Here is a 12,458-nt window from a genome sequence, read left to right as displayed (position 1 = left end):
GTATGGTTGTAGCAATGTACATCAAGTCAAGATACAATATAGCTTATGCGATCAATTGACAAGCTTATAATTCTTACCAAGTAGACCTCTGCACATAACAAGGTTTGGGGAAACGCCATCCTTTTTAGCATGAGAAAGAAGCATGAGGCCAATATCCAAGTCATCCTTTCTGTCATGAGATATAAGAGAAATAAATGATAAAACTCAGATATACCAAAACTGATATATTGACAGGAGATAGTGGTCATTATACATAAACCTCATTGTAAAGGAATCAAGCTATTACTTTTCACTTGCCACTAACAGAGTGGAGTATGTAATGGTGTTAGGGCATAGGTCCACTCTCTTCATTTCAGAAAAAATTTCCAGAGCCTTCTGATATTGATCAGCATCACCTATTACAAAACATCTCATTGAGGAAATTAAGCAAATACACAAGAACTGGGAACCAGCATACACAGACATCTACAAAGTAAAGTCGTCCTCCGTTATAAACATATTAGGTGTCATAGCAAAAAATAAGATGATGATCTGGAAAGCTTATAAAGCAATTATTGAAGCTAGATTCTGATTCATGAAAGGAACATCCAAATTAGCTCTAGCAATGGACTGAGACCACTTATAGGTATTGAATTATGAACCTTATAAAAATAAAAACTGATCAGGAGAAAGAAAAACAATAGAGTGTAGATATTTAGAGCCAAAACAAGCATCAGTGAAATGCTCTTACGCTGAGAAAAAGTTTTAAGAGAAATGTGACTTACATAATGCAGTTACCAATGCATTCATCATTGAAACGGTTGGTTTTAACTTGACGCCTTTAACATCCTCATACAATTCTAGTGCCTTCTGCCAGTTCTTTGCCTGCAGATGGATTTGAAAAGTGTTTTAAACCAAGTCACAAGATTTTGAAAGAAACATTAAGACCAATAGAGCCTCTGATGCACAAAGAAAACTAGCAGCATCTAAGGGTATTGGGGCTAATACTTGCTAGTTGATAGAATCAAAGTCCATGTTTGTTGAAATGACAGATATAACAGCAAAAACAGGTTCATTTTGGTGGCAGTGAAATATTTCACCTAACTAATGCTAGTAAGATATTTCTTTATTTTAGACAGAGAAGTGGGACATAACATGATATACATTCCAGCTTGTTTAAATATATGATCTTCGAAGGAATTCTTAACCTCAACCTGATACTGATTTCACTTGACGTATTGTTTCTTCTGCTATTCTTGGAAATATAGTAAAGGGAACTAGAGTTTATTAGTGCATTGGTTAACTATGGATCTCTTCCAACTATTTCCCTGTCTACAGTGTCTTCCCATGACTAGATGTTTCTCCTTGATGCTTTTCACAGTTTTAAATTCTCCTAAAAGCTACTTCAGGATTGGCAAAAGAAATACAGATAGAACACAGGTTGACTACTTCGAGGGCTTGCTTGGTAGAATAGTGACCGGTAACACATTTCTCCCTCTATATCTCTCCCTTCATTACGTGTCTGATGATCACTTCTTAGAAGCATCTATAAAACACAATAAACTACAAAAGTGGCATAAATATTACTATTGTTCACTGTCATAAAAGAAGGTAGCACACAGTGAATAAGACAAATTCTTTGGAGATTTAGGAGTCAACATGTCTTACTATTAAGCAACTAAATCCCAAACAATTGGTACATAAGCTACTTGATCACAATATATGAAAAAACAGAAGGCAGTGTCGCTTTTGCATAATGTATGTTTCTCAAAACTTCTCACATTGTTCCATGAAAAACTACATTTTGCCATACAGAAGCTTCATTAACCACAAGATATGGAAAAAAAGATGACAGTATTGCATATAATTTTGAACAAGTAAGCTTTATGATATTCTCATCCTATTACAGCATATCCAACTACACTGGGATCAAATCTACATCAATTTTGAGACCAAGAGCAGGTAGTACTCATTGATATCAATTTCCATCTTTAATTGCAAATTTAAGCCACAATATTGATATTGAGATCTCAATCGAAGAGGCAGATAACCGTAAACAGACAAGTTCTAGCCATCTATTTCAGAGATGAGAGAGAGCAGAAAGTAGAGATAGTACATTTGTCTATATGAAGAAACACAAAGAGGAATGTTCATACATTACTACAGGCTCCCATCAATGAGCTATATGACATAGATCCCACATTTATGCCTTTAGTCCTGGCTTCTTCTAGAACACCAAATGCAGCATCCAACTTACCAGCGTGCCCTGCCACGTCTACCAGCGCACTGATAAACATCTGCACAAATAAACGAAACTTTAAGTTTTTAAAAATATACGGTAAAAAATCTCAGTGGCAAAGTTTTGATTTAATGCTGACAAAATGATGTAATGATAGATGCATCAAGCTCTGATTTCTGCAACAAGGTTGAGAAGCAATATTATGGAGATAGGCCAACAAAATTTAAGAGTTTCAAGTCATCAAAATGTAAAATAGTTTACTGACATGCAAACACAGCAGTTTAAAAATTACTACCTCATCTGGATAAACACCTTTTCTAGTCATGTCATCATAAATGCTGCGCGCAAAATCCCAGTTACCATTTTGACTACAACAATTTACAGCAATCGTGTAAACCTCTGCTGTGCCCTTGATATCATATTTATCAATCATACGGTAAACATCCAGAGCTCGATCAACCTAAAGCAATTTATATGTCCGTGGTTAATCATGATAGAAGAGCAGAAATGTGGGAACATCAGTCCCATTCAACCAAGATATAGATTTTTAAGCGAAAACAGAATGCACGTATACCTGACCGGCATTTGCACATGCTTTCATCAGAGCCCCAATAGTAATCTGATCAGGTTCTATTGGTCGTGCTTCTGCTTTCATCTCAGATAAGACATCAAATGCACGATCCACTGCTCCTGATTGACCACAAGCTGTGATAAGAGCATTGAATACAACACGATCTGGCTTCACATTCTACTGAATACAACATGAATCCGACATGAGATATTTGGCGGTCTAGGTACATGTCACTTTTCAGTATGATTTGGTAAATAATAAACTGATATGAATGAAATGTTAAAGCAATACCCTCTAAAATTGTATGCCCTAAGTAGATAAATTTATACCTTAGATCTCATTATACCATAGGCACCGAAGGCCTTCGCAACTTGTCCAGCTTTAGCACACCCATCAATAAGTGCACCATATGTATTAACATTTGGTTCAACTCCAGCATTGACCATTTCATGAAAAACCTACAACTTCAGAAAATATCAACTCGAAAGATTGCATATAAGGTGCAAGGATAGGCAATAAGATTCAAAGAATTCATGCAGGTTTACTTCTATAAAAAACAAGATGCAACTAATGGGAGCAGCATATCAACTATCATTCAGTCTAAAAAGCAATTATGAGAAATGTCGTGAATTTGTTTCTCCCCTTTAAAGTACTCGTTGACGTCGTTGTCCCGTTGCAGATATTGTTATGACTTAAACCCAAGCTATATAAGATCGGCTGTATGAAACCCTCACTATACATGTCGCTCCACTTAGACCTATCCTATACTATGTTGCTTGAACTCTCCGAAAATGTCGTCAGGTGCGTTGGGGTGTGTCATACCCTCCAAAGGTAGCATTTTTGGAGGATCCGACATAGGCAGCAAAATTTTGGAGAGTCCACGCAGCATAGATACCCAGATCTAATATTCAATAATTTGGATTCTAGAACACTAAAAGTTCTTTACATTTTTCTACATACAAATCTCTAAAGTCAATAAGACTCCTAGTGAACGTCGAACATATATGTATCTTTTTCATCTTTTTTTTTCTACACATGGATTCCAAGAGATTGTAGGTCTTTCCAGAGAACTTCCTCTCATGTGATTTTAGGTGTGTACCGTGTCCCCTTTTAACACCTTCATCATGGTTTCACCCCTACGAACCGTGCATCTGGAAGTCGCCGTAGGACAAAACCAAGTCATTTTAAGTGAGTTCCTCTCATTATAATCTAGTTTAAATCTTGTTTAATCGAACATCCAACTTAACATCCACATTTGCAACACATATCTTGGCCCTTAGAGGCCCAACATTCACTCACATAAACAGGATATTTAAACATTAAATAAGAAAAAAGACCCTTGAATGAAAATCACAGATAAGCTATAAATATAACATTTTTTCATGAGAAACCACAATCGAAGCACTTACCTCAAACATGGTATCAACTTTCCCAGATTTTGCACAAGTTGATATAAGAGTAGTGTAGAGCTTGCAGTCAGGTTTCAGTCCAGTCTCACGGACAAGTTGAAGCACTCGAAAAGCACCTAAGCAAACAAAATAACTTGACCATAATTACGATGGGATAAAGACAAATGGTTGTATTTTCCGAAGAAATTATTGAAGTTCGATTTCCAAAGTCTAAGGAAAAAGATAACATCCCCTTGCACTTTGTCCCTCTATCCGCGTCAAAGAACCTTACACAAAAAGAAACAGGAATAAGTACCAAGAGAGAAAACTTACCCTCCAAATCCCGTGAGCTTGCACATACAGACAAGAGCATATTGAATGTGCTTAGAGTTGGATTTTGGATAAGCTTGGTGAAACGGAAAGCTTCCTTCACTGCCTTTTGGCTTTTACAGGCTTGGAAGAAACCAGCATGATACACCTGTAATGGGATCTTTAACAAATTACCAACAAACCAAAGTTCATAAATAGAATATGAAGTGAATATAAGCAGCAGTTTACTTTATCCATATTCAATGAACCGTGCCTTTCCATATTGTCAAGCATTTCTATGCAGTCCATCAACCTGCAGCAGGAATTCTTGTGTGTGAGCTTGAATGGCATAAACAAGAGCAACAGACAGGATAATATTTGGACATTAGAAGTGTCATTTTTATTATAAGTACATCAGAAATACTCCCTCCATTTCAATTTAGATGTTGTAGTTTGACTTGGTACAAAGTTTAAGAAAAAAAAAAGATGTCCTAAAAGCTTAAGGGGCAAAAGCTATGTGGGGCCATGACATTTGTGTGGCCATAAAAGCTTCTGATTAAGGGTAAAGTTGGTAATATAAAATTTTAAAGTTAAATTGTTTCCAAATATAGAAATGTGCCATTCTTTTTGGAACGGACTAATAAGGAACGTGTATCATTTAAATTGAAACGGTGGGAGTATCATTTATTATGTGCTAATCTTTTCATGGAATATTATTGATGGCCTACGACCAGTCCAAATAATGAAATCAACCGGTCAAACAATAGGTTACCTGCCCTCTCTCAAGAAACGGCGATAAGCTCTGAATTGGTCGGATGGTTGAGGTCCATCACACACTTGGATCCCCTTTGGATTAGGAATCTGAAACTGCTTTGTGGTACCATTGTCCAGTAGAATGCTCTTTTCCTTCGTAGTGAAATGATGCTTTCTTTTCCCAAAGTCCTTGCTATCGAATGGTCCTTCTTTATAACATCCATGAGGCCTTTTCTCCTTAAAATCCTCTGGAAAATAATTAAATCTCGTCAAAAATCCATACAGAGGGACAGGGAGGAAAGAGCAAACAAACCAAGAAAAAAGAATTCTCAAGGGCAGTGTACAAAAAAAAAAAGATAAAATGGAATGAAGAGGTTGCAGCATTTCCATTGAACACCCTGCTGTATCACGAGAATCTGAAGAGATGCCTTACCTGCTTGTATTGAAGAAACTTTTGAAGTGTGTGAAAAGACGCTAATGCGTTCACTGGAAGCATGAGAAGTCAATGCTTTTTGACCATTTAGATTTTTGGTAGATGCCTCAAAGAACGAGTACAACTCTTTGCGCGCAGAATCCCTGAAAATAAGATTATGGATACTGACTTCATCCTCTGCAACATGTTTATGGGCTACCTTACGTCCGCCGTCCTCCGTGAGTGCATGGTCTGTTTTCTTGGTTTCTTCAATTCCTTTATCTATGTTGATTGCAGGAAACAAACCAACACTATGCTCTGAACTGACTTCCTCCGTAGTCAATCTGTTACTCGTTTTAGTTCCCTGTAGATGTTCCTGCAGATAATTGTTGTGCGACTCTGCCACAAAAGATGATGGTACTACATCTGATTCAGTGTGTGTGTTAGATCCAGGTGCTCCTAAGGTCAAAGATCCACCGGAACTAGAAGCCATCTGATTAGCATCTGCAGACTCAATTTTGTTGGTAATGACGGTTTGCATCAAATAGGTTCCACCTAGTTGCACATCTGTCCCCGCATCCTCAAGCTCATTGCTGACTTTGGATACTTCCTTCATCGGAGTTTCGACAGATTTCTCCTCCTGTATGTTTATAAGAGCAAATACATGACGTGGAAACCAGTTCATCACATGTCTTATTTGTCGCCGCAAAGCAAGAGTAAGCTCAGCTGAAATCTATGAAAAATTGTGGACATCAGAAATATGTCTCCTCCTCAATTAACTATGGTAAAGTAACACCTCTTGTTAATGTCATAAGAACAAATTAGTCTTGCTGTAAGTACTAATGACCGAAAATTTTATCTTACTTATTAGATGCCAATGACCAGAAAACTTCAGATATAATATTTTTAATTTCCATAAATTTATTCAGAAACTAGGAGTTGAGATGGTAGACCCCCAACTTTTCCAAGATGACTACTAAGAGCAAACACTTGTCTGTTGAAAGAAACGTTGTTCTAGAGGTTGTGTTCTGCCTAGTTTTGGTCTCTCATACACAACGTACTAACTTCTACGACTTTTAAAATGTCATTCAAGTATCATATGGGAGTTTATTAGACTGATAAATGAAGCAACTCAAAACTAGAAAAAGATTTTTAAAAAATGGTCAAAAGGGTAAGGCTGCATACATCCTATCCTCTCCGGACCCCACTGGTGGGAATTAACTGGGTTTGTTATTGTTGTATCAGAACTGATCCTGCAAAACCAAAGCATTTCCAACCTTTGGTAGCCCTGCTACATTTACCGACTTTTTTCCATGTCCAACTGTTTTATTTAATTAGTTTCTTCCAGGAAAATTAACCACACATCACAATCTGCATGAGTCTGTCATACATACAAGTATCAACCTTTATCTCTTTTCTTTCCTAATTCTGGAAGATAAGTGAAGAGTTTGCTTTGGATAATATTCTAGCAGCATATGGTGAATTAATAATAATCTACATTAAACTGTGTGAATAATATCATTTAGTTATAAACATCTACACTGGAGTATGTTCATGTTCCACCTTATATTTTAGGATGTCTACTAATAATACTCCCTCCGTTTCTATGTAAGAGTCTTAGTTTGACTAGGCACAAAGTTTAAGAAATTAAGAAGGACTTTTAAATCTTGTGATCTTAAATTAATGAAGTGTGTAATGTACCAAATTGCCCTTTGAATCTTGTGGTCTTAAACAACCTATGTAGATTGTTATTAGAGAGTTACTAGAAAGAGGCATTCTTTATGAAACATAGTAAAAAGGAAAGTAAGTCACTTTAATTGTAACAGAGGGAGTATTATTTTTATGTAATTCTCATCAACTTTTGTAACTATCCATATGTAAAAAATTTGTACAAATATCTCTATCAAACTAAACTTTAACAACTAGCGTATTATATTGCCTCACATTTCTAATATACTACTCCAAATTACTAATTGAAGAAGCAAAGAGTTAGCTTTGGAGCATATTCAAGGAGCATGTATCGAACCAACGGTAATCTACATTAAACAACTACAATAGCATTTAGATATGAGCATTTACACTAATTCACTAAATAAAGCACATTCGCGTACTACAATAGACACGCTAAGACAGGTATTCAGGCTCAGACACATACACATCGTAATTAGGAGGGTTACCTCCGCGAAATTGGCATCTCTTTTGGAAAAATAACCAAAACAAATTTTAAGAACTGAACCAGTAATGTTATAAACCGAGTAATCACGGAGCTTACCTCCTTGATATTGGCATTTCGTTTGGAAAATTCAAAAAAGATGATTGTAAGAGCAGAGATAGTGACAACGGCAGCAACAACCACAACCGATTGCGAATCAAGAGAAGCTCTGAGGACAAATCGTGAAGAGTGAGCGCTGAATTGAAAGCCGATATTTCGGCATTTCCTCCGCGAGCGAAGAAAACCAGGGGGCCGTAAATTATTATGGCTAGAACCGAAGAGGCATTGGCGGCGGCGAGGAATAAGAGAAGAGGAGATTGGAGAGCAAGAAATTAAAGAAAGCGTGTGAGGTTTTGGAGAGAAGATTGAGTCCATGAAATTGGAAGATTTGGAGAAGAGGAAGTAGTGGGAGTGGAGGAGAGGAGGGAAATGAGTATTTGTTCATCTTGAAGATAGCGTGATGACTGGATAGGAAGTTAGGAGCTGACGGAAGGAACGATGTTTGCTAACGTGGCCTGTTTAGTCATCAGTGTATCGAAATCTGAGCCGTTAGAAGATATCTTATTTTATTTTATTTCTTTTTCTTTTTGTAATGAAATACAAAATCCAAAAAGGGAAACAATACTTCCACCCCGAAACATATATGGAAAGGATTTAATAAAGTAATGTATTTGTTTACTCTTTCTATAATGTTTAAAAGTGGATCAATAGAAGAAAAAAAATTAATAATTAGAAATGAAGAACATTTGAACTGTTTAGACTTTAGTTAATACGGGAATCCAAGACAATATTACAGCGTTCAGTGCCTAAACCCACACTTCTGTGAATTCTTAAGACTATACTTTCTCCGGTCAACAATAAGTGACTAATTTGTTTTGGGTACACCCATTAAGAAAATATTAAATTCTAGACAAAAATAATTAGTGTGACTAAACTATCCTTCATTAAATGTTGCACCATAGTTATAGTAAAACTTATTTGGGGAAATTAAATTTATTGGACTTTTGAACACTTAAAGCAATTTATAAGACAAAAGTGTTAAGATTGGTATAAAAAGATACTTTCATTGTTAGTGTTTAATATTTATAACTAGGTTTACAAAAAATCCAAACTTTTATAATTATCACAACTGACCCGAATGGTGTCACGATCCGGATTTCCCACCTTCGTGAGTCGTGATGGCGCCTACTCGTGAAAGCTAGGCAAGCCGAATGTTACAGATTTTATTACCTTTTTCCCTAACCTTTTTAACAATTTCAATTAACAGGCGATCAACAGCGGAATAACAATAATAATAATAATAATAATAATAATAATAATAATAATAATAATAATAATAATAAAAGAAATGCGGAAGACGGAATTCTGATAACATAACTAAATACTAGTACAAATCAAAGTACAACTCTACCCAGAATTTGGTGTCACAACGTCACGGACCATCTACGAATACTACAAACAGTGGTCTGAATAGAACAATACAAGTCTGTCTCTGAAATAAGTAAAAACAGATTGGAAAAGATAGAAAGGGACGCCAAGGCCTGCGAACGTCTGCAGGACTACCTGGGGTCTCCGCTGGACTGAAGGCAGCAACCTCTCTATGGTCCAAATGCTCCAGCACCGGGATCTGCACACAGTGCAGAGTGTAGTATCAGCACAACCGACCCCATGTGCTGGTAAGTGTCGAGCCTAACCTCGGCGAAGTAGTGACGAGGCTAGGATAAGACTACCAAGTAAACTTGTGCAGTTAAATCATATACTGCAAGTAATAACAACAGAAACTAGCAGTTAAAGATGGGAAGGAGGAACATGCTGCGGGGGATATCAAGTACTAACAGAATTTCAGTAGAGAAGCATAAAGAACACCATAATTTCATATCAGCAAGAATAAGGAAAAATAGTAACTAGTGCACGGCATCACCCTTCGTGCTTTTACTCTCGTCCTCACCATAAGAATCAATATTCACTGTCATATTTTCTTGTTGCGGCGTGTAACCCGATCCCAATCATATAATACTGTTGCGGCGTGCAACCCGATCCCACGTAATATTGTCGCGGCGTGCAACCCGATCCATATATAATATTGTTGCGGCGTGCAACCCGATCCATATATAACATTGTTGCGGCGTGCAACCCGATCCCAATATACAAATCAACACCAATCACAAAAAAATTTCGGCAAGGGAACAATAGTATAACAACAATATTCCGGCAAGGAAAACAATAGTATAACAACAATATCCCGGCAAGGGAAACATTATCTTAAGCAATAATATCCCGGCAAGGGAAATGATATCATAAACAATAACTTTCGACAAGGGAAACAATATCATAAACCTCTCCTCATTTCCACAATCACTTCACAACATAAATCTCAACTTGAGCCAACGCTCTATCTTGTTCAATTACCAAGAATGTCACGACCCAATTTTCCCTCCGTTGGGTTTCGTGATGGCACCTAGTCTTAAGGACTAGGTAATCCTAATAATTACGGAATAACAACAATAAATAATAACACCTAAAATTCTTCTGAAATGAATCCTTTATACAATGAACATCTTCCCAAAACCCGGTAGTACAAGTCATAAGCTCTACAGAGTTTCGCTATAATTTTTAAACACAACCGCATGGAAATAAGTAAAACAGTGTGAATATAAAATAGGAAGGTGACTCCGAAGCCTGCGAACGCAGCAGCAGGGCTACCTTGAGTCTCCTCGACAAGAATCCGCACAGCTACTAGCGAACAATACCTGGGTCTACACAAAAATAAATGTGCAAAAGTGTAGTATGAGCACGCCATAGCGGTGCCCAGTAAGTATCAAGACAAACCTCGGTAGAGTAGTGACGAGGAACAGTCAAGACACCTACTGGTCTAATATACAGAACATGATATTTATATAGAGACTATGCGATACGGCTAACAATACAGTAATTAAAAATAAGGAAAGAAAACAGCTAGTACTCAGGGGAACACCATGAGGAAAACACGGAAAGGTAAGCGAGAATACAATCCAAATCCGAAATCACAAATACAGTAAAGACAAGTCATAACTCAACAACTCCGATAGTTTTTACCTTAAGTATTAACCAGCAAGCGTCAATCAAATAGTCAAACCTTTCAAGTGATAAAAATGTTTCGAAATATACTTCATTCAAATAAATGTTCTTTTTAAAAAGTTATTTCAAAATAAATGCTTTTCGAATATAATCTTTTCAAATAGATAACCTTCGCATATAGTCACCCTGTGACACCTCATCTCATAATCATATGATACGGGTCTCAATACCTGAACCCTAACACTTGGCATCCTGTGCCCTCATCACACCTCCTGATCATACTGACAACTCACGTGCCCCAAAAGAGTCATTCTCACATGGAAGGCAAATAACAAAGGTGTACGTCTATACTCAGAAATCTCAAAGAGCCTCCTACCCGATAAGGGTGATTAACCACATGTATGCTTGTGCAAGTGTCCTAACATAGTTCGTACAAACTAGTAAGTATAAGGAATAGAACGGACAACACCTATAATATTTACACAGGGATAGGATCAATGAAAACGTCAGCTCAGAACGCAATATTTTTAACAGGGGATCTCCCAGGATATCGTCCCGTAGTCCCAAACGTAAATGTGCAAAGGATCTCCCGAGATATCTTCCCGTAGTCCCAAAGTAAATATCCAGTACAGGGGAATCTCCCGGGTGCAGTCCCGTAGTCCCAAAAGTAAACGTGCAGGGGGATCTCCCAGAATATCGATCCGTAGTCCCGAAGTAAACATGCAGGGGGGATCTCCCGGGATATCGTCCCGTAGTCCCAAAGTAAATATGCAGCGCAACCAACAGAACAACAGTCACAATACAACAGAAAGCTCGTACATCACCACGATACATATAGCAACAATAATGATAATACAAGGTAAGACAAGTAAATCAACTTAAGGACTGTAAATCACAAGGAAGCAGTAGAACTAGCTCACGAGGAATAATCACAGAAAAGAATGCTGGCATAAAGGGAATAGTTCAACACGGGAAAACTAACATATAACGACGATCCCACAATATACAAGTCAATAACAAGGAAATCAACGCGAGTCAAGTAGTCCCAAATAAGGGAAAGTCATCAAAGATATAGGTTATCTAACTCCTTTTAAGGTTGGACAATTTTCGAGGATATTCAACAATTCAATTAAGGAAAGATGACCTTTAGCTTCACTTAAGACTAAGCAAAATTTCAGAAAGGATAATAATGATTCTCAAATAAGACAAACAACTATGAAAAGATAGCATGACAATAGGAGAGGCGAAATTCATCAATTAAATCAAATAGGAGTCAGTTAAGCAATAAGAGTGTATCATGAAGTAATTATTTCCAATTAAGCATGTAGATGTGAAACTAGTAAATAGGAAACTCAGTCATGTCAAGAACACATTCATACATAGTGAATATAAGGACCTAAGAACTCTTAAGACCAATTTTTCACAGATAAGTCCGAGCACGCACTCCTTTCCTCGCGTACACGAACTACAATCAACATAGAAGACTCAAATCCTAAGGGGAAGTATCCCACACAAGGTTAGGCAAGATACTTACCTCA

The 12,458-nt window shown here is 37.1% G+C and overlaps 1 protein-coding gene across 1 annotated transcript; it reads right to left on the bottom strand.

The window, feature by feature from the left end:
• Nucleotides 1–77: 77 nt before the first annotated feature.
• Nucleotides 78–8,319, bottom strand: LOC109221480 (pentatricopeptide repeat-containing protein MRL1, chloroplastic-like; the record flags this gene model as incomplete). The annotated part of the gene is made up of 13 exons (XM_019385959.1): nt 7,924–8,319; nt 5,673–6,291; nt 5,259–5,487; nt 4,736–4,799; nt 4,511–4,655; nt 4,199–4,314; nt 3,119–3,247; nt 2,793–2,966; nt 2,514–2,678; nt 2,136–2,276; nt 765–864; nt 287–395; nt 78–169 (listed from the first exon to the last, which is right to left on the bottom strand). Coding segments are annotated over exons 1-13 (2,398 nt in total), but the record flags the coding sequence as incomplete, so codon positions are not given.
• Nucleotides 8,320–12,458: the final 4,139 nt, after the last annotated feature.

This window comes from Nicotiana attenuata, unplaced genomic scaffold, assembly GCF_001879085.1.
Source record: "Nicotiana attenuata strain UT unplaced genomic scaffold, NIATTr2, whole genome shotgun sequence".
Taxonomy (NCBI): domain Eukaryota; kingdom Viridiplantae; phylum Streptophyta; class Magnoliopsida; order Solanales; family Solanaceae; genus Nicotiana; species Nicotiana attenuata.
This window is presented reverse-complemented; position numbering and strand designations above follow the sequence as displayed.